The sequence below is a fragment of the Thalassophryne amazonica genome, chromosome 15 (assembly GCF_902500255.1).
Source record: "Thalassophryne amazonica chromosome 15, fThaAma1.1, whole genome shotgun sequence".
NCBI classification, from domain to species: Eukaryota; Metazoa; Chordata; class Actinopteri; order Batrachoidiformes; family Batrachoididae; genus Thalassophryne; species Thalassophryne amazonica.
The window spans coordinates 37,024,288-37,049,940 of NC_047117.1; the positions used below are offsets into that span (position 1 = coordinate 37,024,288).

At 39.9% G+C, this 25,653-nt stretch overlaps 1 protein-coding gene across 1 annotated transcript in view; it reads left to right on the forward strand.

The window, feature by feature from the left end:
- Positions 1-23,573, forward strand: part of adra1d (adrenoceptor alpha 1D) — a 69,546-nt gene extending 45,973 nt beyond the window's left edge. Inside the window, exon 2 of the mRNA XM_034188860.1 lies at positions 22,642-23,573. Within this exon, the coding sequence (XP_034044751.1) occupies positions 22,642-23,171 (530 nt within the window). The 3' untranslated portion in view covers positions 23,172-23,573. The remainder of the gene's footprint in view (positions 1-22,641) is intronic.
- Positions 23,574-25,653: the final 2,080 nt, after the last annotated feature.

Sequence of the window (25,653 nt, forward strand, 5' to 3'; positions counted from 1 at the left end):
TAAACGCGTGCCTCTTAGGAAAAGGTCATTCATTAATCATGATACCAGAGCGGAACAGCATCCAATCAGTTTGTCCAAGTTTGGATCAGCTTCCCTGCTTCACTCAGCCATTCAGTGCGATGTTTCAAGAAACCCCACAAAGTTCAATCAAATGTGTACAAAATCAGTCAGTATCGTGCACAAATCCTCTTCAACCTATATTCAATTGAATACACCACAAAGACAAGACATTTAATGTTCAAACTGAGCTTTACTGCTTTTGTGCAAATATTTACTTATTTGAAATGGATGCCTGCAAACACATTTCAAAAATGCTGGGACAGTGGTATGTTTATTAAATTCTGTTACCTTTTGAACCGTGATCTGCTTATTTTATGCTGGGTCCTTTCAAACGCTGGGTCGGTGCTCCGACCGAGTTCGAAACATAACAAAAACTTTCTTACCTGTAAATCTGGTCATGTTTTCTGCATAAATAAATGTTATCCATTCTTTGTGCTCAAATGCCAAAGCAGGGGCGAATCCAGATGGGATGGGGGAGTGGGGCTAGGATGTGCCCAAAACAACACCCCTAGGTTAAAGGTCCAGTTTTGAAGCCTTTTTTTACTACAACTACTAATACTACTTAAAATAATAATAATTTCGACAAGTAAAATGTTTAGAGAGAATTTAAATGTTAGAAAAATGTTAGAATGAATTTAATAGTTACATTTATAAACAGTGTAGGTTAGAAATTTTTTAGAAATTTAGAAGTTTTACTGTTACAGTGCTGTCAACAGTTAAATATGAGGTCAAGAAAGAGGTCTTTATTTTACTTTTTATAAAACAAGTATTTATTTTCATTGAAGCCAAGAAAGGGTGACTATAAAATGAGTTTTGGCAAAACAAGTATCATTGTCATGTTGAGGTGGCAGAGGGTTGTTGTCGGCAGCTGGGGAAAGTAACTAAAAAAGTAACTAGTAATCTAACTTAGTTACTTTTCCAACTGAGTAATCAGTAAAGTAACTAAGTTATTTTTTCAAGGAGTAATCAGTAATCAGTAATTGGATTACTTTATCAAAGTAACTGTGGCAACACTGTCCTTTATATACCACACCATGCTTTTCATCATGTTAATAAGAGGCTGCAGCAAGCAACAATATGGTTTTTGTTTTTTTATTAAACTTAAGGGCGTGATATGCCAGCGAGTCTGTATGGTGTAAAGAAAAATTGTCTTTATTACTCCTCCTCTTTTCCTTGGTTACCAGGTCTCTTTTGCTAACAGAAAGCTAATCTGACACAGAAGTGCTGGCTTGTTGTTGTGTCAGTAGCTGCTAGTGTACTGAAATCAACACTGAAAGTTATCGGTTTAGCTTTTATCTGTAACTTCCGCTAATTTTTTTTTAGGGTTTATCGTTCAGCTTTATAAACGATACCTTTTCAGTTAATGGATTAACTGTTATCAAAGCTAACTTTTTGGTTAGCTGTGCCCACCACTGGTGTGATGTTGTGTTATGATGACTTGTTTTTAAGTGAAATTGTTCATTTTGATGCAGTCAAGGTAAAAGCTGTAGCTCTGAGAAGGTTTAGTGCACCTGCAGCCATGAGTCATAAACGCAGCCTGTCAATGATAATCTCTGCTGGAGGATCAGCTTTGTGCATGATTAATTATGAGTGTTGCTATCAATAAAATCTAAAAAAAAATACATCCGCTGCCACGGGAAGAATGTCGTACGGACGTTCACAGTGGCAGGAGCTGAGAGAAACAATGAGAAGCGCGCACACACACACACACATACACACACACACACCTACACACACACACAGAGCTTCACAACACGCATACACATTCCAGCTCCAAATTCACACTCTCCCAAAGTTAAAAAACAAGCTTGCCATAAAACACAAAAGAGGTTAAATCCTGAACATGCCAGACTCACATGTAAATGTAAACTCCTCACGAGATCGGCAGCTACAACTTCACCTTTAGTTCGCTGATGATTGTGGCATGTAAAATAACGTTCATTGACTCCTGGAACTAATGCATTCTGACTTTTTCCAATGTAACAAATCCATCTCTGTGTCCAGGCAGTCTGTTAAAAACAGTGTCAGATGTCTCCATGCAGAGTTGCCAACTTTGGGACCTTGGCCGGAGGTAGATTGCATGCATATAGCATGCACTGAAAATTTTGGGTAACCCTAACCCTAATTTTTTTTACAAAAAAAGCAGTCCTCATTTACTAATAAAAATAATAATACGAGCGAATGGTACAGGGCGTCCTAAACAGGAAGTGCCAAATTTCAGATCCACAGTAAAACAGGAAATGTTCAAATGTCAATCACTTCCAGGATTGACAGACAAGATTCCATGGAATCTTGTGGGAACTCAGTGGCAAGCTTACACTCAAACAGGAAGTGGCAAATTTTCAGTCACAGTGAAACAGGAAATGTCAAATATTGAACAATTCCTGGCATGGGTGGAGCTAGAGTGGAGGCCACAGTTTCACTGGACTCCCCTGAAATCTGATTGGACACAGATGATTGACATGTCACAGCACCACACGTCTGGTTGAAAGACCTGCATTTTGAAATTAGTGAGTCACAATGACTGCTAGGTTCCTCCTGTCCAGCAGTTAGTGCTGTGTACCACAAAAAGTTTGAATCCACCTTAGTAGAAGAAGAAAAATGTTTGCTTCAGATTTGAACTGAACACGTCAGTTGACCTATGGACTTCTAATCACACCAAACTTATATTGGTGAGTAAACGACCGTATTATATGCCAGAAATAAGGTCCATGTTGTTAAAAGCAGCATTTCTCCTTTAATTCGGGTTGCCTTATATACACATGTTTAAGCTAACAGACTGCAGCTGGTCCATGCTCTGTTGGCTTATTAGTGCAGAAGATAACTAAAACAATCCTTCAGATGGTGATACAAGCATCAAATTCAGCAGAAATTCAGCTGGAGCAAAATTAATGGAGCAACTTTAACTTTTGACCCCTGTACATACTGAAACTGACCATTGTCACCATTCTTGCTGCTTTACCTCATAACTCCGTAACATTCAGTCACAGATTGTCCAAACTATACCTTGTTGGAATCTTTATGATCATTCAAATAATGTGGTATAGTTTTCTATATGATTGGAGCATCTTTTAATTTTGACCCCAGTGTAATTCTTCAATTGACCCCTACCTGGCTGCCTATTGAAAATTCAAGTGGCCAATCAGTTTTTTTCAAAAGAGTTCATGTCTATAGATTATTTGTGCCAAATTTGATGCTTGTATGACCATTTGCAGGATTTCACTCTAAATATTCCAGTGGTGTCCAAACTATTCCAGAAAGGGCCGAGAGGGTGCAGGTTTTCTTTGCCACCACTGATTCCAGCAGGTGATTTCACTGATCACTTTGAGCAGGTGGGATGAGTTCATCAATGAAATCACCTGCTAGAGTCAGTGGCTGCAAAGAAAACCTGCATCCTCTCAGCCCTTTCTGGAATAGTTTGGACACCACTGAAATATTCTCTTATCTGCTGCACTATATATGAGATGTAAGATGCTGCTCCTCAATTGCCCTCAAAAGTATTGGAACATTTGGTATTTCACACATTTTAATTTCTTTATGAAATACATTTTTTTCTAAAATTATCTTCCTTAACTCAAACTGAAAGCAAATCTCTACAACTTGATATAAATTAACCCTCTGGGGCCGAAGCCGTTGTATATGACGGCTGAGACCAAGCTTTACGAAATTATAAATAACTTTTTAATGATATGAGATAGAAACATACTTTTTTTTTTGCTGAAAAATTAACCCTGCGGACCTTCGAGCCAGCCATCAGCCATCTTTGTACTCCTCATAGAAGCTGCGTGATCAATCAATCAATCAATCAATCAACTTTTTTCTTATATAGCGCCAAATCACAACAAACAGTTGCCCCAAGGTGCTCTATATTGTAAGGCAAGGCCATACAATAATTATGAAAAACCCCAACGGTCAAAACGACCCCCTATGAGCAAGCACTTGGCTACAGTGGGAAGGAAAAACTCCCTTTTAACAGGAAGAAACCTCCAGCAGAACCAGGCTCAGGGAGGGGCAGTCTTCTGCTGAGACTGGTTGGGGCTGAGGGAAAGAACCAGGAAAAAGACATGCTGTGAAGGGGGGCAGAGATCGATCACTAATGATTAAATGCAGAGTGATGCATACGGAGCAAAAAGAGAAAGAAACAGTGCATCATGGGAACCCCCCCACAGTCTACGTCTAAAGCAGCATAACCAAGGGATGGTCCAGGGTCACCTGATCCAGCCCTAACTATAAGCCTTAGCGAAAAGGAAAGTTTTAAGCCTAATCTTAAAAGTAGAGAGGGTATCTGTCTCCCTGATCTGAATTGGGAGCTGGTTCCACAGGAGAGGAGCCTGAAAGCTGAAGGCTCTGCCTCCCATTCTACTCTTACAAACCCTAGGAACTACAAGTAAGCCTGCAGTCTGAGAGCGAAGCGCTCTAATGGGGTAATATGGTACTACGAGGTCCCTAAGATAAGATGGGACCTGATTATTCAAAACCTTATAAGTAAGAAGAAGAATTTTAAATTCTATTCTAGAATTAACAGGAAGCCAATGAAGAGAGGCCAACACGGGTGAGATATGCTCTCTCCTGCTAGTCCCCGTCAGTACTCTAGCTGCAGCATTCGGAACCAACTGAAGGCTTTTTAGGGAACTTTTAGGACAACCTGATAATAATGAATTACAATAGTCCAGCCTAGAGGAAATAAATGCATGAATTAATTTTTCAGCATCACTCTGAGACAAGACCTTTCTGATTTTAGAGATATTGCATAAATGCAAAAAGGCAGTCCTACATATTTGTTTAATATGCGCTTTGAATGACATATCCTGATCAAAAATGACTCCAAGATTTCTCACAGTATTACTAGAGATCAGGGGAATGCCATCCAGAGTAACGATCTGGTTAGACACCATGCTTCTAAGATTTGTGGGGCCAAGTACAATAACTTCAGTTTTATCTGAGTTTAAAAGCAGGAAATTAGAGGTCATCCATGTCTTTATGTCTGTAAGACAATCCTGCAGTTTAGCTAATTGGTGTGTATCCTCTGGCTTCATGGATAGATAAAGCTGGGTATCATCTGCGTAACAATGAAAATTTAAGCAATACCGTCTAATAATACTGCCTAAGGGAAGCATGTATAAAGTGAATAAAATTGGTCCTAGCACAGAACCTTGTGGAACTCCATAATTAACTTTAGTCTGTGAAGAAGATTCCCCATTTACATGAACAAACTGTAATCTATTAGACAAATATGATTCAAACCACCGCAGCGCAGTGCCTTTAATACCTATGACATGCTCTAATCTCTGTAATAAAATTTTATGGTCAACAGTATCAAAAGCAGCACTGAGGTCCAACAAAACAAGCACAGAGATAAGTCCACTGTCCGAAGCCATAAGAAGATCATTTGTAACCTTCACTAATGCTGTTTCTGTACTATGATGAATTCTAAAACCTGACTGAAACTCTTCAAATAGACCATTCCTCTGCAGGTGATCAGTTAGCTGTTTTACAACTACCCTCTCAAGAATCTTTGAGAGAAAAGGAAGGTTGGAGATTGGCCTATAATTAGCTAAGATAGCTGGGTCAAGTGATGGCTTTTTAAGTAATGGTTTAATTACTGCCACCTTAAAGGCCTGTGGTACATAACCAACTAACAAAGACAGATTGATCATATTTAAGATTGAAGCATTGAATAATGGTAGGACTTCCTTGAGCAGCCTGGCAGGAATGGGGTCTAATAAACATGTTGATGGTTTGGATGAAGTAACTAATGAAAATAACTCAGACAGAACAATCGGAGAGAAAGAGTCTAACCAAATACCGGCATCACTGAAAGCAGCCAAAGATAACGATACATCTTTGGAATGGTTATGAGTAATTTTTTCTCTAATAGTCAAAATTTTGTTAGCAAAGAAAGTCATGAAGTCATTACTAGTTAAAGTTAATGGAATACTCAGCTCAATAGAGCTCTGACTCTTTGTCAGCCTGGCTACAGTGCTGAAAAGAAACCTGGGGTTGACTTGACTTGCACAATGTGAGTGTCCAATCGGAATTGGTTCACCGTCACATGGTTTTCCAAAATCCAATTGTAGGGCAGATTTACTTTATGTGATAAACCAAAGATTGTTTTTAGGAGTGATGTGTTACTAGTTGGCCCATTTGAATAGCCATCTGGCTGTTTGCTCCAATGTGCCCTGTGCCATTACGCACAGCGATCAGTGAAAGTGAGCAGAGGGAGCAGATGGAGGGCCTCTGATGACAATCTCATGTGCTCAAACACAGAGTGTGTGAGTTGTAGAGATGTTCCTCTCCTCATTACCTGTGACTGTTATTGAATAAGCCTGTGGCAAGCTCTCTCATGCCGGCATAAAGCACTGTTTACCTCCCCCCTCGCTCAATGGAGCAAGGGGGGAGGGGGTGCTCCTCAGAGTGTAAGTGGGCCAAAGTGTCAAAGCTGCTTTCAGAGCAGGACAGAACACTCCAAACACAGTAGAAGTAGAAGTCTGTGATGTGACCTTTGTGTAAGAGCAGACAGAAATTGCTTTGAGATGAAGACAAACAAAATGCATAGACCATTTTGTATATATTGTTCAAGATGTGCATTTGTGTTTATTGTTTGAACCTTTTTGTTGTACAGTCTTTCACACAAGAGCCCAAATTACCTTTATAAAGTGTCAAAACAGTTGTTTATTATAGCTTACTGTGTGTTTTGAATAAATGTGTGTGGAAAATTATCTCCGCTTTACTTTTTCCTTTCTTATTCCTGATTGTAAACCTTTATTACACTTATAAAACACAACTATAGCATATATATTCTGAAAGTACAAGTTGTCCTGAAAAAAAGAGATCTAAAACTTCATTGTGGGATGCAGGGAGAGCTGTTAACAGCAACAATAAAACATTTATGTCAGGTGAGTGAACTGTCCAAAAAATGCCCTTAGATCCCAGTGGGTTAAATAAAATATATAAAATCCAGCTTCCTGACAGAGGAGGAGGTGTAGAGGAGGGTTTCTTAAAAAGAAGACCCGATAGTTCAGCTACAATTTGCCAGAAAGTAGATTTGAGATGAAAGCCTAGATTTGATGTTTTGGTGAAAGAAACTTTTGTATTTCATTATAATTGATGTAAATAAAGTCCAAGACGTATTCCGTGACTTGGCAATGTTCATGTTTCCATCCCCTGACTTGTCTAAAGAAAACTGGCAGTAAAACTGATTATTATTTCCAGGTTTTATCAAGTTTTAGAGATTTGCTTTCAGTTTGAGTTTGAGGAAGATAATTTTAGAAATTTTTATTCTTTGTTTTTTTTTTTTTGTATTTCTTGTATTTTAAATGGCATAAATAAATTAAAATGTGTGAAATTCCAAGTGTTCCAATATGTTTGGAGGGCACAGTGTCCTAACCTTATGATGAGTGCAAAATGAGTGTGATATTATTACTGTTTTGTTTAAGAATGTTTCATTTTCACTGTTGCTGCACTTTGTGTCAAATCATAGTCATATCATATATCCCACTGATATGAAAATTCAGTAAGATATATCTTCTATTATACATTCCATATCTAAGGTGGAACTCTACTAGTGTTTACTAAGGTACACCTAAATATCTTTAAAAAAAAGAAGAGAGTAGAGCCACTTAAGCCTAGTTTACACATAGACGGTTTTGTCGGCGGGCAATACGTAGACCGAAGTTCGCGGTAGTTCTGGCTGTTTTCGCGGTGGAAAGGGGTGGAGCATTTCGCCCGCGATTTGGCCGCCTTACTATCCGCAAATACACGGATAAAATGCCGCTAAATCCGCCGAATAAAGCGGCATTTTGACAGCGGAGCATCCGGCACACTTGAGGCAACGGGGGTTAATACCCAGTTCTATCCTTTACAATCGCAGGTTAAGACGCGCGTGAGAACAGCGGTGTTCTGCTGCCGCCGATAATGCCCTGTGTACAGGGATGAAACGGCGATTAAAAAATTAAAAAGTATCAAACACCATTGTTCACGTTGTCTCCGTCGTCACGCGAATTCTCCGGAAGCACTCCCGGAATTATTCGACATGTTGAATAATTTTTTAGATGATTCCCGGTAAAGCCGGAACTAAGCCACGCCCCCTAGTGCCGGCGTTACTAACGGCGTTTGATCCTTAAGACGGCCAAAAACTCTTCCGGGACGCTTCCGGGAGCTCTTACCGTCTATGTGTAAATGGGGCTTTAGGTTTCTGGTCTTGAGAACCAGGGATGGTAAGATGAAAAGCTTTTTTATCCCATGGGAACTCTCCCTACCCACCTAAGCGACTCAAGAATATAGACAGCATGTATTTAAGTGACATTTACATGACAATTTATATGATAATATTGAGATACAATAATTTGGCCATGTTGTACAGCCCTACTGTCAACAAGCTGAAAACTTTGAATATTAATTTACATCTACATTAAAAAATGCTTAAAGTGGCAGGGGGTTAAGAGGGCTGTAATTATGGGAGTCATCTGAGAGACAGAATAAAGAAAATGCTTAAAAAGGCAGGAGGTCTGCTGAAAGTTTTTTTTTTACATGCTCATGCTCCCAAGAACCATTTTACTGAAAAAAGTCTGAAGGACTTAAGGACATGGTTAGATGGCGAGGAGATTTTCCAGGCATGTGAGGCAGCTGTCTTCATTTGACACCAACTTCTGTGCTTTGTGACTCTTATCTCCAGAACTGGAAAGGAGGATTTAAGCCTCAAGCCATTAGGAAGACTCAAGCCTAACACCACTGAAATTATCTTGTTTTTAAATATAAACCTTTGAAGCCCCGAAATCCCCTGCATTTTGTATTTCACAATATATATATATATATATTAAATACAGTATTTTATGCTTTCACACATTATAACACAAGTATATTATTAATGTCTTTAAATGAAAATATACTCAAAATTTCAAGTTGCACATCGAAACTTTTTTACTTATTTAACATACATGCACTGAACAATTAAACAGTGCCTGTTTAATTGTTCAATGCAAGTGCTATGTTAAAGATTGGCCAGCAGATGTCACCATATCAAATAATTAAAATACTGAATCATTTCAACACAACTGCTTTATATTGATTCAGTGGTTCAAAACACTGTAGTTTCTCCGTCACGAATAATTATCAATAAAATATTTCAGTAACCATATGTTTTCAGGGCATGCACACAGATAGACTTACAATCATGAATACTTGCTAACCAGGACATTAAATAAAGTATGACATGTCCTTTAAATGCCCTTTTTTTTTTCTTAAATCCTCCAAACCGTGACTATCCAGGGTTGGGACCAGGAAGCAAAGTTGTAGTCTTACACACCTCTCTGCAGCTTCTCTCCCCCTGTCATCCCCTCATTACCCCATCCCCGTAGAGACGGTACCTGCTCCCAGACCACCAATAACCAGTAAAAATCTATTTAAGCATAAAAATTCAAAAAGAAAAAATAATATAGCACCTTCAACTGCACCACAGACTAAAACAGTTAAATGTGGTCTAATAAACATTAGGTCTCTCTCTTCTAAGTCCCTGTTAGTAAATGATATAATAATTGATCAAAATATTGATTTATTCTGCCTTACAGAAACCTGGTTACAGCAGGATGAATATGTTAGTTTAAATGAGTCAACACCCCCGAGTCACACTAACTGCCAGAATGCTCGTAGCACGGGCCGAGGCGGAGGATTAGCAGCAATCTTCCATTCCAGCTTATTAATTAATCAAAACCCAGACAGAGCTTTAATTCATTTGAAAGCTTGACTCTTAGTCTTGTCCATCCAAATTGGAAGTCCCAAAAACCAGTTTTATTTGTTATTATCTATCGTCCACCTGGTCGTTACTGTGAGTTTCTCTGTGAATTTTCAGACCTTTTGTCTGACTTAGTGCTTAGCTCAGATAAGATAATTATAGTGGGTGATTTTAACATCCACACAGATGCTCAGAATGACAGCCTTAACACTGCATTTAATCTATTATTAGACTCAATTGGCTTTGCTCAAAATGTAAATGAGTCCACCCACCACTTTAATCATATCTTAGATCTTGTTCTGACTTATGGTATGGAAATTGAAGACGTAACAGTATTCCCTGAAAACTCCCTTCTGTCTGATCATTTCTTAATAACATTTACATTTATTACATTTACTCTGATGGACTACCCAGCAGTGGGGAATAAGTTTCATTACACTAGAAGTCTTTCAGAAAGCGCTGTAACTAGGTTTAAGGATATGATTCCTTCTTTATGTTCTCCAATGCCATATACCAACACAGTGCAGAGTAGCTACCTAAACTCTGTAAGTGAGATAGAGTATCTCGTCAATAGTTTTACATCCTCATTGAAGACAACTTTGGATGCTGTAGCTCCTCTGAAAAAGAGAGCTTTAAATCAGAAGTGCCTGACTCCGTGGTATAACTCACAAACTCGCAGCTTAAAGCAGATAACCCGTAAGTTGGAGAGGAAATGGCATCTCACTAATTTAGAAGATCTTCACTTAGCCTGGAAAAAGAGTCTGTTGCTCTATAAAAAAGCCCTCCGTAAAGCTAGGACATCTTACTACTCATCACTAATTGAAGAAAATAAGAACAACCCCAGGTTTCTTTTCAGCACTGTAGCCAGGCTGACAAAGAGTCAGAGCTCTATTGAGCCGAGTATTCCTTTAACTTTAACTAGTAATGACTTCATGACTTTCTTTGCTAATAAAATTTTAACTATTAGAGAAAAAATTACTCATAACCATCCCAAAGACGTATCGTTATCTTTGGCTGCTTTCAGTGATGCCGGTATTTGGTTAGACTCTTTCTCTCCGATTGTTCTGTCTGAGTTATTTTCATTAGTTACTTCCTCCAAACCATCAACATGTCTATTAGACCCCATTCCTACCAGGCTGCTCAAGGAAGCCCTACCATTAATTAATGCTTCGATCTTAAATATGATCAATCTATCTTTATTAGTTGGCTATGTACCACAGGCTTTTAAGGTGGCAGTAATTAAACCATTACTTAAAAAGCCATCACTTGACCCAGCTATCTTAGCTAATTATAGGCCAATCTCCAACCTTCCTTTTCTCTCAAAAATTCTTGAAAGGGTAGTTGTAAAACAGCTAACTGATCATCTGCAGAGGAATGGTCTATTTGAAGAGTTTCAGTCAGGTTTTAGAATTCATCATAGTACAGAAACAGCATTAGTGAAGGTTACAAATGATCTTCTTATGGCCTCAGACAGTGGACTCATCTCTGTGCTTGGTCTGGTAGACCTCAGTGCTGCTTTTGATACTGTTGACCATAAAATTTTATTACAGAGATTAGAGCATGCCATAGGTATTAAAAGCACTGCGCTGCGGTGGCTTAAATCATATTTATCTAATAGATTACAATTTGTTCATGTAAATGGGGAATCTTCTTCACAGACTAAGGTTAATTATGGAGTTCCACAAGGTTCTGTGCTAGGACCAATTTTGTTCACTTTATACATGTTTCCCTTAGGCAGTATTATTAGACGGCATTGCTTAAATTTTCATTGTTACGCAGATGACACCCAGCTTTATTTATCCATGAAGCCAGAGGACACACACCAATTAGCTAAACTGCAGGATTGTCTTACAGACATAAAGACATGGATGACCTCTAATTTCCTGCTTTTAAACTCAGATAAAACTGAAGTTATTGTACTTGGCCCCACAAATCTTAGAAACATGGTGTCTAACCAGATCCTTACTCTGGATGGCATTACCCTGACCTCTAGTAATACTGTGAGAAATCTTGGAGTCATTTTTGATCAGGATATGTCATTCAATGCGCATATTAAACAAATATGTAGGACTGCTTTTTTGCATTTGCGCAATATCTCTAAAATTAGAAAGGTCTTGTCTCAGAGTGATGCTGAAAAACTAATTCATGCATTTATTTCCTCTAGGCTGGACTATTGTAATTCATTATTATCAGGTTGTCCTAAAAGTTTCCTGAAAAGCCTTCAGTTAATTCAAAATGCTGCAGCTAGAGTGCTAACAGGGACTAGAAGAAGAGAGCATATCTCACCCATATTGGCCTCTCTTCATTGGCTTCCTGTTAATTCTAGAATAGAATTTAAAATTATTTTTCTTACATATAAGGTTTTGAATAATCAGGTCCCATCTTATCTTAGGGACCTCATAGTACCATATCACCCCAATAGAGCGCTTCGCTCTCAGACTGCAGGCTTACTTGTAGTTCCTAGGGTTTGTAAGAGTAGAATGGGAGGCAGAGCCTTCAGCTTTCAGGCTCCTCTCCTGTGGAACCAGCTCTGGGGGGGGTTCCCATGATGCACTGTTTCCTTCTCTTTTTACTCCCTGAGCCTGGTTCTGCTGGAGGTTTCTTCATGTTAAAAGGGAGTTTTTCCTTCCCGCTGTTGCCAAGTGCTTGCTCACAGGGGGTCGTTTTGACCGTTGGGGTTTTTCCGTAATTATTGTATGGCCTTGCCTTACAACATAAGGCGCCTTGGGGCAACTGTTTGTTGTGATTTGGTGCTATATAAATAAAATTGATTTGATTTGATTTTTTAAATTACCTAATTTGCAAGTAGTTGAATCTGTAGCCTACTGTATCAACACACTGATTAGGATTTTGATTTTGTTTCTGCTCATGTCAGAGTGAAGCGGCCATTAAAGTTTTAGGTCCCATCACACCCTAGCTTCAAATCAGGCCTGCAATCTTTTGATTACGGAGTAACAATTGATTGTGTCTGTGGGCCCACAGATGATTTTGAGTTATTGAGTTTTTTTTAATGCATATATATATATATATATATATATAGTTTTTTTAGGGATCAAACCAAAGCTCAAGAGTACTTATTTTTTTATTTAAACACAGTTGCAAGATATTTATTTTTTAGTAAAAGGACAGGTCATTTTATTTTGGTGTAGCTCAAGAACATAAAGAACGTAATTTTTATTTCATACAAGTGTAAAAGATTTTTTGTTGTTTACTAAAAGAGAAAAGCTTGAATGCAGAAGAAACCTCAGTTCATCTTGCACATTTTTACTTATAACATTTTTAGTTTTGTTTATATTCTTTTTATTTTACCAAAATTTAATTTTTCTTCAATTGTGTAAATAAATACCTGTACAAGGATTATTGTATTTACAGTACAGTTGTGTGGTGTCCTTATTAATGTTATTAGGGAAACTCAGAAATCAAGATTTGGTAAAACTCAAAAGAGGTAAATTAAAGGGTAATAAAACATAAAACAGTTCATCAACGAACTCAGTCCTGGTCCCATTGTACTATCCACTCTAGATAACTATAGCTACATGGGATTTGGGTTACATTTATAAGTGTAATAAAGGTTTACAATCAAAAATAAGCAAGGAAAAAATAAAGCGAGAAATAATTTTCCACACACATTTATTCAAAACACACAGCAAACTATAATAAACAACTGTTTTGACACTTTATAAAGGTAATTTGAGGTCTTGTGTGAAAGACTGCACAACAAAAAGGTTCAACAAATGCACATTTTGAACAATATATACAAAATGGTCTATGCATTTTGTTATTTTGATATGGTAAACAGTGCTTTACGCAGAGAAAGCAACAGAGTTATCCAGTAACATTCACATGCAAACTTGTGGAGCAATCCTGATAGTTACACACTCTTTGTTTGAGCACGTGAGATTGTCATCAGAGGCTCTCCATCTGCTCCGTCTGCTTTCACTGATCACTGTACATAATAGCGCAGGGCGCACTGAGTATGTACTAATATAGTATGTACTCATTGGAGCACCGATGGGGCTATTCAAATGGGCCAACTTGTAACATATCACTCCTGAAAACAATCTTTGGCTTTTCACGTGAGGTAAATCGACCCTACGATTAGATTTTGGAAAACCATGTGACAGTGAACCAATTCCGATTGGACACCCACATTGCACACGTCATCACACAGGTTCTATGAGGAGTACAAATATGGCTGATGGCTGGCTCAAAAGTCCGCGGAGTTAACTTTCAGCAAAAAAAGTAAGTTTCTATCTCATATCATTAAAAAGTTATTTATAAATTTAGCAAATTTAAAAAAATTAATACATTTAGTAAATTTAGTGAAGCTTGGTCTTAGCCTTCGTATATGACGGCGTGTGCCCCAGAGGGTTAAGTGTATGAATGAATAACAGAACAGCCTCGGAATTTACATTCAGTGTAGCAGGAAATTAGATGAACTACTAAGTATGCATGAACAAAAGTTGTCATACTCAACACAACTTTCTTTTTTTTATTTTATGATCAAACTGTGATTTTTTTAAATTATTTATTTATTTTTACTGCCTAACGTTCTTGCCATTTTTTTTCCACACAAAGTTGCAATAAACAATATTGATTAAGGTGTGTGTGTGTCTGTGTCTGTGTGTGAATGTGTGTCTGTGTGTGCATGAATGTGTGTGTGTGTGCGTGTGTGTGTGACTGAGACTGGGCCGGATTGAGTGACTGTGAAAGGAAGTGAGAGGTTGTTCTACTGACCAATTTATTTTTATGAACTGCAATGAGAAAGTGTCAGATACTGCATGCAGCCATATTCAATAAAAAAAAAATAAAAAAATAAAAAAATATATATATATATATATATATATATGAGCTATAAGTGTGTATGTGTGTAAGTGGTCTGTAAGACTGTTTATTTTCTTTGTGAACTTGGTAATTCATCCAAACATCCAGTGATGGCAAACAGGGAAACAATATGTCTGCCTTGTTCACTGTATTCTTCTCAAAAGCACCACGTTCAGTTGGAGCAAAGTTTTCCAACTGACTTTATATCACCAACAAAACAAAGAGCAAACAAACGGTTAAAAATAAATAAATAATAAACCCGACTGGAGTGGAGGCGCGACACGACGCAAGCAGTTTTCAGCTCTGTCTTGTCAAAAGCACCGCGTACAATATGAAACAAATTCACCAAGTAATTCAAAAGAGGCAAGCTGAAGAAAACTTAAGGAATACTGAGAGAGAAATGTGAGGCAGTCAAGCCAAGCACAGAGAGAGAGAGACCAGATCCTGTCTGTGTGTGTGAGAAGCTGCAGTGAGACATGTCTGTGTAGGGAGGGGCGGGCGCTGTATGTGACTGGCCAATCACAGAGCGGGAAGACGGTCAGTTAGCCAATGAGAATTTTCCTTCAGTGCGAGCACAGATATTGATGAGTTTTATGTGGATCATGCTTGTGCTCGTCAAAAATGCTTTATCTGTACCGGATACTCGTCCCGGTATCCGGCTCAACCCTAGTCAGAACATTGTCAGCAGATGTTAACAGCTGTTTTGGGTGTGCACCTTAAACTCCTCTCCTGTCATTAAGAAAAAATGCGCTATGGTCTGGTCTAATCTCGTCATCAACAGAAAATTAACGGGAGAATTTTTTATTTTGGCATGGTATTTCTTGCTTGTGCATGACAGTGTGAGATTGATGCTGAAGCATGAGTGCCATGCACGATGCGTGAGAGTTGGTAATCCTGCCCACGTCCATGTCCACAGCTTCAGTAAACCAGAATCCTTTCACACAAACAGCACACTTTAGGTTCCAAAATCCAACATGCTGGAAAGGTTAAGAGTTTCAGAGTGAAGTGTGTCATCTCCTGTCTGTAAATCCTCTGTAAATCCGAGCCATCACTTTCGAATGGCAGCTCAGAAGCTTCTTTTTCGGGCGGAGCAGGTTTGCTTCCCTCTGTCTGTCAGTCATCGGGATGTTTCTGCTCATTCTAAAATGTATGTCACACACCAAAATTGCAGAGAAAAGCCGAGTGAGACGTTTTTCGGAAATGCACCTGCTAACGCTCACAGTGAGAGGAATAAAATACATCAGCAACCATTAATTATTAGCACATGTGTGCGGAGAGACTTACAATCATGAGTACTGTTATGTTGTCTTGCTAACTGGGATGTTAAAAAATGTGAGACATATCCTTTAAAAACAGGAAGGAAAAAAAATCCAAGTTGCTCCCAATGTGTAGTGAGTGCCTTGCCTGGCAGCGCTCTGACATCAGGGTGTGTGCATGTGTGACCCTGCATGAATATGAGGCATCACTGTGAAGTGCTTTGACCATAAAAGTGCAATATAAATGCTGTCCATTTAGCATTATTTCACCTTATGTGTTTAGTTTTAACCTGAATCTTATTTACACAATTCGAGCTTGTTCATCTGCTGAACCACTCAAAAAATATTATTTTTGAAAGAACCACAAAAAACAAGCAAATACCTATTGCAGTACTTAAATCTACTTAAATCTATTCCTATTAATGTTCCCACAATGTAGTGCATTCAGGTGTAGATGTTTTTGAGTTTACCCAATCTATAAACATATGTAACATCTACAGTGCATCCAGAAAATATTCACAGAGAGAAACACCCACCACCAAGAACCCAGGGACAGACAAGAGCGATAGAGACAGACAGACCCAAGCAGAAAAACCCAGCAAGAGAATAGACACACAGAAAACCAATGAATCAATGAAATAATAAAATAGACCAGATGAAAATAAAACAGACAAGCAAACAAAAACTCAAACCCTGACAAAAGGGCATCAACAAAGTATTGAGCAAAGGGTGTGAACATGTGATTTCTCAGTTTTGTTTTGTTTTTTTCAATAAATTTGCAAAAATTTCAAAAAACTTTATTCATGTTGTCATTATGGGGTGTTGTGAGTAGAATTTTGAGGGAAAAATGATTCCATTTTTTTAATACGGCTGTAATACAACAAAATGTGGAAAAAGTGAATCGCTGTGAATGCTTTCTGGGTGTACTATAAGTATGTGTTTGTGCTTGTGCTAATTACTCCGACATAAAGCCTTTCTCTGATAAGACAGACTATTTTCTCTTGTGAATAATGATGTACACATGACAAATATCTTAATTTGTTGCTGTTTGTTTCCTGTGTGTGTGCATGTGTTTTTTACTCTCTGGCTCTGACTGTTATTTAAAGAATCAACAACAAAATAACTGACTCATGACATTAACGATTATGATGAATAGATGTGATGGAAGAGATGTTGGCCTTTGACTCCTCATACTGAAATCACAGACCTTCAAAACAGACACGAATCCTGCCTACGCCACAGCAACCCTCTCTAGATCCTGTTGAACTGCCTTTCAGACAACAATGTTTTTTGAGATGGATGTCTACAGGATAACTGCTATTTTTAAGTACTTTCAAATTCATATGCACTGAAGTCAGTTGTAGAATTCAGAGCTGTCTCATATTTCATATAATATTTAGTTCCAACTCTTCGTGGGAGTAGACAGAGTGCCTCAATACAAAGTTTAGGGAATCAGCTTACTGGAATTTATCATTTCATGTGATGGCCAGAATGTGATGCCTGGCTTTTTTAAAACCCAGCCTCAACATTTGTCCAACATTTAGTAAACATGGACTCAAGCATACAGTCAATTGTTTAGATGGTGCAGGCATAAGCTCATATACAGTACATATGTCAGTACATACGAGGTCTGTTAGAGAAGTATCGTACCTTTTTATTTTTTTCAAAAACTATATGGATTTGATTCATATGTTTTTACGTCAGCCAAGCTTGAACCTTCGTGCGCATGCGTGAGTTTTTCCACGCCTGTCGGTTGCGTCATTCGCCTGTGGGCAGGCTTTGATTGAGCACTGCTCCACCCCTCTCATCGTTGTTTCATTGCGAGGAAATGGCGGAATGATTTGGGCTTTTTTTCCATCAGAATTTTTTCAGAAACTGTTAGAGACAGGCAGCTGGAAACCATTCGAAAAATTTAACTGGCTTTCGGTGAAAATTTTACGGGCTTCACAGAGAATAAGGAGTGTTACTACAGCTTTAAGGACGGCCCACAATGGCACACGGCGCGCCGCACTCCGAGCCACCATCGAGAGGCAGAAACCACCACATCATTTCTAAACGGATCGCTGTGTGGAGCCGGGACCATCGTGTGCAATTTCTCTGGTTATCACAAGAGCTGGACATCAGCCATTTTCTGGCAGATTTCACTTTTAACAAGAGATTTTGTCATGGAAAGCCGCACGGAGGCTTCGTGCATCACGACCGATTCGCTGATGAAGCGAGACAAATTAACACCTCCGTTTCGGAGTGTTAGAGGACAAGTTGGGACATGCCCAGCTCTCCACAATTTCTCTTATACTCACTCGACTGGTAAGCACTGAAAGCCGAGATAGGCATGTCCCAACTTGTCCTCTAACACTCGGAGGTGTTCCTTTATCTCACTTCATCAGCGAATCGGTCGTGACGCACGAAGCCTCCGCGTGGCTTTCCATGACAAAATCTCTTGTTAAAAGTGAAATCTGCCGGAAAATGGCTGATGTCCAGCTCTTGTGATAACCAGAGAAATTGCACACGATGGTCCCGGCTCCACACAGCGATCCGTTTAGAAATGATGTGGTGGTTTCTGCCTCTCGATGGCGGCTTGGAGCGCGCCGCGCCGCGCCGTGCGACATTGTGGGCCGTCCTTAAAGCTGTAGTAACACTCCTTATTCTCTGTGAAGCCTGTAAAATTTTCACCGAAAGCCAGATAAATTTTTTGAATGGTTTCCAGCTGCCTGTCTCTAACAGTTTCTGAAAAAAGTCTGATGGAAAAAAGCCCAAATCATTCCACCATTTCCTCGCAATGAAACAACGACGAGAGGGGTGGAGCAGTGCTCACTCAAAGCCTGCCCACAGGCGAATGATGCAACCGACAGGCGTGGAAAAACTCACGCATGCGCACGAAGGTTCAAGCTTGGCTGACGTTAAAACATATGAATCAAATCCATATAGTTTTTGAAAAAAATAAAAAGGTACGATACTTTTCTAACAGACCTCGTACATCAGTTCAAATACACTTTCCCACCTACAATGAATGGAGAGGTCTGTAATTTTTTTTTTATTTTTTTTATCATAGGCACACTTCATGTGAGAGACAGAAGCTAAAAACAAATTCAGAAAATCACATTGTATGATTTTTAAATAATTAATTAGCATTTAATTGGATGAAATAAGTATATGATACAAAAAACAGACCTTAATATTGGTACTTTCTGTACCAGAAGGTTTTCTGTAGGTGAGGTTTCCTGTAGTTCTTGACCAAGTTTGCACACTGCAGCAGGGATTTTGGTCCACTCCTCCATACAGATCTTCTCCAGATATTTTAGTTTTCGAATTTTAAGCTCCTGCTAAAGATTTTCTGTTGAGTTCAGGTCTTGATGTTAAAGTTTGGCAGCTATGACTTAAACAGTTCAAAACCCCGGAATGCAGGTCAGTCAAACACAAAAGTTTGAAAAATATAATAATTTATTTACAGCAATTCTCAGTTCACAATTCACTAAGTCCAAGTGAGGGACGTCATGAACAAAAATAAAACACTCACTCTGGATGAGGGAATCCAAAAAATGCAAACCAGGTGTGAGAGGAAGATACAACAAAATCACAGTTTCAGTCTTTGATGCAAAGTGAGGGGATTCTGTGGGAGGAAGTTCAGCAAAAATTCACTGCAACCCAAACCCAAAACTCAGAAGTGAGGGAAAGATACAACAAAAGTACTGTTTTAACATTTATCTCAAGTGAGGGAGAATTCAGGACATGGGCAGCAAGGTAAACTCAGCGACTCAGCGAAAACAGCGACTGAGACGGCCAACCTCACCCCCCACCCCCGATCATAGCGAAATGCAGGATTCAGTCTCTGATCCAGGGGCTGTCTGACAGAAGTGGTGCAGAATGGCACCCAGCCACTAGACTGACTTAAAAACGCTGGAACTACCGGGACACAACCCCTTTGTGGGCAGGAGTTCATCACAGAAAATGGATGGCGACTCACAGGCTGACTGTGGGGCAAGGAGGAGGCAGACGTGCACACGTGTGACCGTGCGGGTCTCTGGAATTCAAAACAGAGACTGCAGAGCCACCACACGTCCCACCAGAGTTCTCCAATGTGAGTGCAACGAGGACGTCCAGCCCTGCTCCACGTACAGCCCCACTCCACATCTGACTACGGAAACGGGGGCTGACGGCTCCCCATTGACATCGTCCGTAGCAGACGCCGAAAATGTTTCGTGACATCCCCTGCTGTGCTGACATCGTCCAATGGAGGAACTGCCAGCCCCGCACTGACAGGCAATACTGTGGTGGCTGACGGCTCTCCACTGACATCATCCGAGGTGGGAGTGACCACAACCATTGTGGAAGGGAACAGTGTCATGGCATCACTCTCGGCTGCAGAGATGTCAGTCTTGGCTGTGGAGGCGTCCCTGTCTGTGGCTGCAGCATCACTCTCAGCTGTGGAGGCATCACTTTCGGTTGCGGGGGCATCCGTGTCTGTGGACCCGCCTTGCCACGTATTGGGGAACAGCTTCTCAGTGGTGCCATCAGCGACTGGAATACGAAACCCCTCAGTGATGTCATGGGGAAGAAGGCTAAATAACTTTGCTGGCTCTGGGACGCTACAGGACCCACATTCCAGCCTGTAAGAGACGGTACAGCAGTTAGCAAGTCCCCCCTCCCCGGTGCCAAGAGTACTGGCCCAGTACCAGAGCCCAGAGATTCTACCAGGACTGCTCCCGTCACAGACACTGATGGGTAGATGGTGGTCCTGATGCCATCCTCCAGGTCAGGCGACACCTCAGCACTGGAGCCGGCTGGTCCATGGAGGTGCCTGCAGGAATGCCACAGACTGCCTCTGCTGCTGGTACGAGGCAGGATCTGCTCTCTGAACTGCAAGAAAAGATAGAAATATTAATGTGACCCACATCCACCCCAGAGTCCACAGCTGGTTCGGTAGAGGAACAGGGTTTCCCTTCCTGGACTGGTCCTGCAGCAGGCATGGGCGATTGGACCGCAGCTCCTGAAGTCCACCTAGGATCCTCCTGGACCTGGCATTTCTTCCTCCTTTTCACGGCCCTGCTTACGCCTCGAGTCATTGAGGGCGGTGACCATGGAGGACTGGCTAGTTCAGGTGGAGTGGGAGACCTGGTTGGTGGTGACGGGGCTAAACTTCCGGAGCTCAGATCAGAGGCCGGAATGCTGGAGGAGTGCTTGAGAGCAGAGGAAACTATCTGTCTGGAAACTGGATCATTAAAAATGGCTGGAGACTGCAACTGTGTTAACCATTTGTCACTTGTGGCGATGAGGGAATGCAGTGGAATACTGGTTTCAGACTGAGATTGCATGGAGGACAGGAGACACTGAGTGGATTCAATAAGAGTGTGCAGACCTGCAGTATCCAGACTGGAGGGTGTGTCAACAGACAGATTTGAGGTGGCTGAGGTGGAAGGCCATTTCGCTATGATGTCAAAGTCTGAACTGCACTGATGAGCCAGGGGGCATGTCTAAATTTTGGCGGTCAAGTTCCTGAGCGTAAAAAAAAAAATCAACTGGGTCCTGTGCCCAGTCTGGAGGATTATCTTCGTTAAACAGATTTTCTAGAGAGAAAGTTCAGGAAAAGTGCCCATGAATGTGCATCTACCACCTCCCTGGCCTGATTAAAAAAATCTCCTCCTCTTCTTGGGGTTGGAACAACAGCAGACAGAACTGAAACACAGTCTGAATTGTTCCCCCAATCTCAGAAAGGAAACGAGATTGGGGAGACTACTTGTCTTTTTGCTAAAGCTTATAGTTAGGGTTGGATCAGGTGACCCTGAACCATCCCTTAGTTATGCTGCTATAGACGTAGACTGCTGGGGGGTTCCCATGATGCACTGTTTCTTTCTCTTTTTGCTCTGTATGCACCACTCTGCATTTAATCATTAGTGATCGATCTCTGCTCCCCTCCACAGCATGTCTTTTTCCTGGTTCTCTCCCTCAGCCCCAACCAGTCCCAGCAGAAGACTGCCCCTCCCTGAGCCTGGTTCTGCTGGAGGTTTCTTCCTGTTAAAAGGGAGTTTTTCCTTCCCACTGTAGCCAAGTGCTTGCTCACAGGGGGTCGTTTTGACCGTTGGGGTTTTACATAATTATTGTATGACCTTGCCTTACAATATAAAGCGCCTTGGGGCAACTGTTTGTTGTGATTTGGCGCTATATAAAAAAATTGATTGATTGATTGATTGACTTGCTGGGTGTTTTTCCTGGTGGGTTCAAGTTCAAGTTTTTTCAGCACTTTGCAATAAAATAAAACTGTTAAGGTTTGGCAGCTGTGACTTGAACAATTCAAAACCCTGGAATGCAGGTCAGTAAAACACAAATACATTAAGACAGTACATTAACATTCACATTCAAAAATTACGTAATTAACAGGAAATAAAAGGATTGAGTTCTAAAAACCGTTGAGGTGTAAGGTTCTAAAACCATCCTGGACTCACATGCCATTCCAACTCTTTATGGAAACTTAATTTATTAAATGTCAGCTACCAATTTTATAAACATTACCCAATCTAGAGCCCATGGATCCCCACAGACAACGTACTAGTATATTTATATGCAATATTTTATCCAACTCCTTTATGAGTAATTGAATAATAAAAATAGAAAAATAATGAAATGTTGAATTGCTTATATGTTTACATGCATTTAAATGTCACACTAATGTATATTTCTGGCACCTGGTTGCATGGTATATGAATGTTTAGTTGTCCTATAGTACAAGTAGTACTATAGTATAAATAGTATAGTAACGTCTCTGTGTCTTTGTAGGATCCTTCTTCCCAGCACTGAAACCATCTGAAAGTGTGTTCAAGGTGATCTTTTGGCTTGGCTACTTCAACAGCTGCATCAATCCCATAATATATCCCTGTTCCAGCAAAGAGTTCCAGCGGGCTTTCACTCAGCTCATCAGGTGCCAGTGTCACCAAAGACGGAGGGTCTTGCGACGATTCTATGACCGTAGGTGGCGGACGGCTGTGAAGGAAATATCAAAGGAACACACGGGAGACTTTAGGCCCGACTGTGCCATGCATGAATCCTGCAGTAACTCCTGGAAAGGGAACTCACTCGTATTCAACAGATGGAGTCTGTTTCCACCACTGCAGAGGTCTTCCTTCCAGCTCAAAGAGAAAGTGACCAATCTGTCAAAAAAAATCAAGAGTGGAACACATAAAGTTCCCACACCTACAGCAGGCCAGACTGATGCGGTTGATACAGTGTCGATGGGTATTTATGAGCAGAGCGGGTATCAGTTCTGTGATTTGGCAGAGTGTTATGGACTAAAGGAAAGTGAGATTTAGACATGATAACACAAGGCATAATTTATTCAAAGAACTATGTTGGGCCATGTCTACAAAAGAGTGTGATTGGACAATTAGCATTCATATACCGATCAGAGCAACGGATAGAGAGTGACACATAACTACAACATTTCTTTGGGCTTTCATGAGCATTTTTGTGCACCGATGAAGTGGATACAAAAGTAGCTGCACCATGGATGCTATCTGATTATTTCAAAACACTGCAACTCCACAACCCACCAGCCACAGTTTACATTTACTGTATGTGCAGTTGTGAAGACATTGTGTAGTTATAGCTCATTGCTTTCTAATCTGTAAACATTTTTTCAGTTCATAATTACCCAACAGGTATTGTCTGATAACTGTTATCCCAATGGATAGCAGTTTTGAAGGAAACTCAAATACATTGTTATACAATGTGATAATAGTTGTAAAGCTGTAATGGGTTAACAATAGAAGAAGTGCAAATTGTTTTGTTCCTAGAATGATGTATTTGGAGGAATAATTTGAATAATACTTCATCTCCAGTTTGGGTGTCATGTTCTGGTAAATATGTGAAGTGTTTATCAACTGGCCAGTTTCTAAGCTCAACATTTCATGAAAAGAAAATCATTTTGGACCTGTCTGTAATTTGTAAAGCGAGTGCTAATGTGAAATGATCATGCTTTTCTGGTTAGTATCGAACAAACTTTTTTTTAAAGGGAAAGAAAACAAACTAAATTTGATTCATGCTGATTTTTTTTTTAATCAGAAATCTACACCATCCAGCAGATGTCACTGTTGCTTTTTCTGTCTGTCAAAATTTGTATCAAAATAAAGGTCAAAAATAGTTGTTTTTTTTATCTCTTTCACTTGATTGAACATATTTAAATAAATCAACATCTTAATCTATAAATCAATGTAATTGGAGCTGTCTGAATATTTCCAGTGATAAGATACAAATACACAAACCTACAGATCCTGACTGATTGTCATTTTGAAAATTTAAAGAAAGACAGTAAATCAGTACTTCAGTAAATCAGTAATACTTGTGTTACTTATAAAGTGGAAGTGGAAGAAACACAAATTAATCTGAACTGCTTCTTATTAACCTCACTTCAACAGAAGTTCATGCTTGATTAACAAGAATTCTACCAGCAGAAGCTCCATTACCTTGTGTGCTGATGACCAGTCAGGGTATTGTCATCTGTCCTGTGTGTGTGTGTGTGTGTGTGTGTGTGTGTGTGTGTGTGTGTGTGTGTGTGTGTGTGTGTGTGTGTGGTGTGTGTGTGTGTGTGTGTGTGTGTGTGTGTGTGTGTGTGTGTGTGTGTGTGTGTGTGTGTGCATGTGTGTGCGTGTATGCGTGTGTGTATACTTAATAACTAAAACAGCAGCTGGACTGATTTTCATGGAATTTGGAGGAATGATTACTTAGGTTCAGGTCTCCGGAAGATTAACCTTTGGAACAGATTGTTCAAAGGTCAAGATCAAGGTTAAGAAAAATAAAAGCTCATTTTGAACAATTAAAAAAACGGTATGGGGGGATGATTGGTGATTTCCTGATGAAGTAACAAAGTAGCCTTAATATATATATATATATGTACTATATATTCATTGTTATGCATTGTTACGCAGATGATACCCAGCTTTATCTATCCATGAAGCCAGAGGACACACACCAATTAGTTAAACTGCAGGAATGTCTTTCAGACATAAAGACTTGGATGACCTCTAATTTCCGGCTTTTAAATTCAAATAAAACTGAAGTTATTGTACTTGGCCCCACAAATCTTCCTTACTCTGGATGGCATTACCCTGACCTCCAGTAATACCGTGAGAAATCTTGGAGTCATTTTTGATCAGGATATGTCCTTCAATGTGCATATTAAGCAAATATGTAGGACTGCTTTTTTGCATTTGCGCAATATCTCTAAAATTAGAAAGGTCTTGTCTCAGAGTGATGCTGAAAAACTAATTCATGCATTTATTTCTTCTAGGCTGGACTATTGTAATTCATTATTATCAGGTTGTCCTAAAAGTTCCATGAAAACCCTTCAGTTAATTCAAAATGTTGCAGCTAGAGTACTGACAGGGACTAGAAGGAGAGAGCATATTTCACCCATATTGGCCTCTCTTCATTGGCTCCCTGTTAATTCCAGAATAGAATTTAAAATTATTCTTCTTACTTATAAGGTTTTGAATAATCAGGTCCCATCTTATCTTAGGGACCTCATAGTACCATATCACCCCAATAGAGTGCTTCGCTCTCAGACTGCAGGCTTACTTGTAGTTCCTAGGGTTTGTAAGAGTAGAATGGGAGGCAGAGCCTTCAGCTTTCAGGCTCCTCTCCTGTGGAACCAGCTCCCAATTCGGATTAGGGAGACAGACACCCTCTCTAATTTTAAGATTAAGCTTAAAACTTTCCTTTTTGAAAAAGCTTATAGTTAGGGCTGGATCAGGTGACCCTGAACCATCCCTTAGTTATGCTGCTATAGACTTAGAC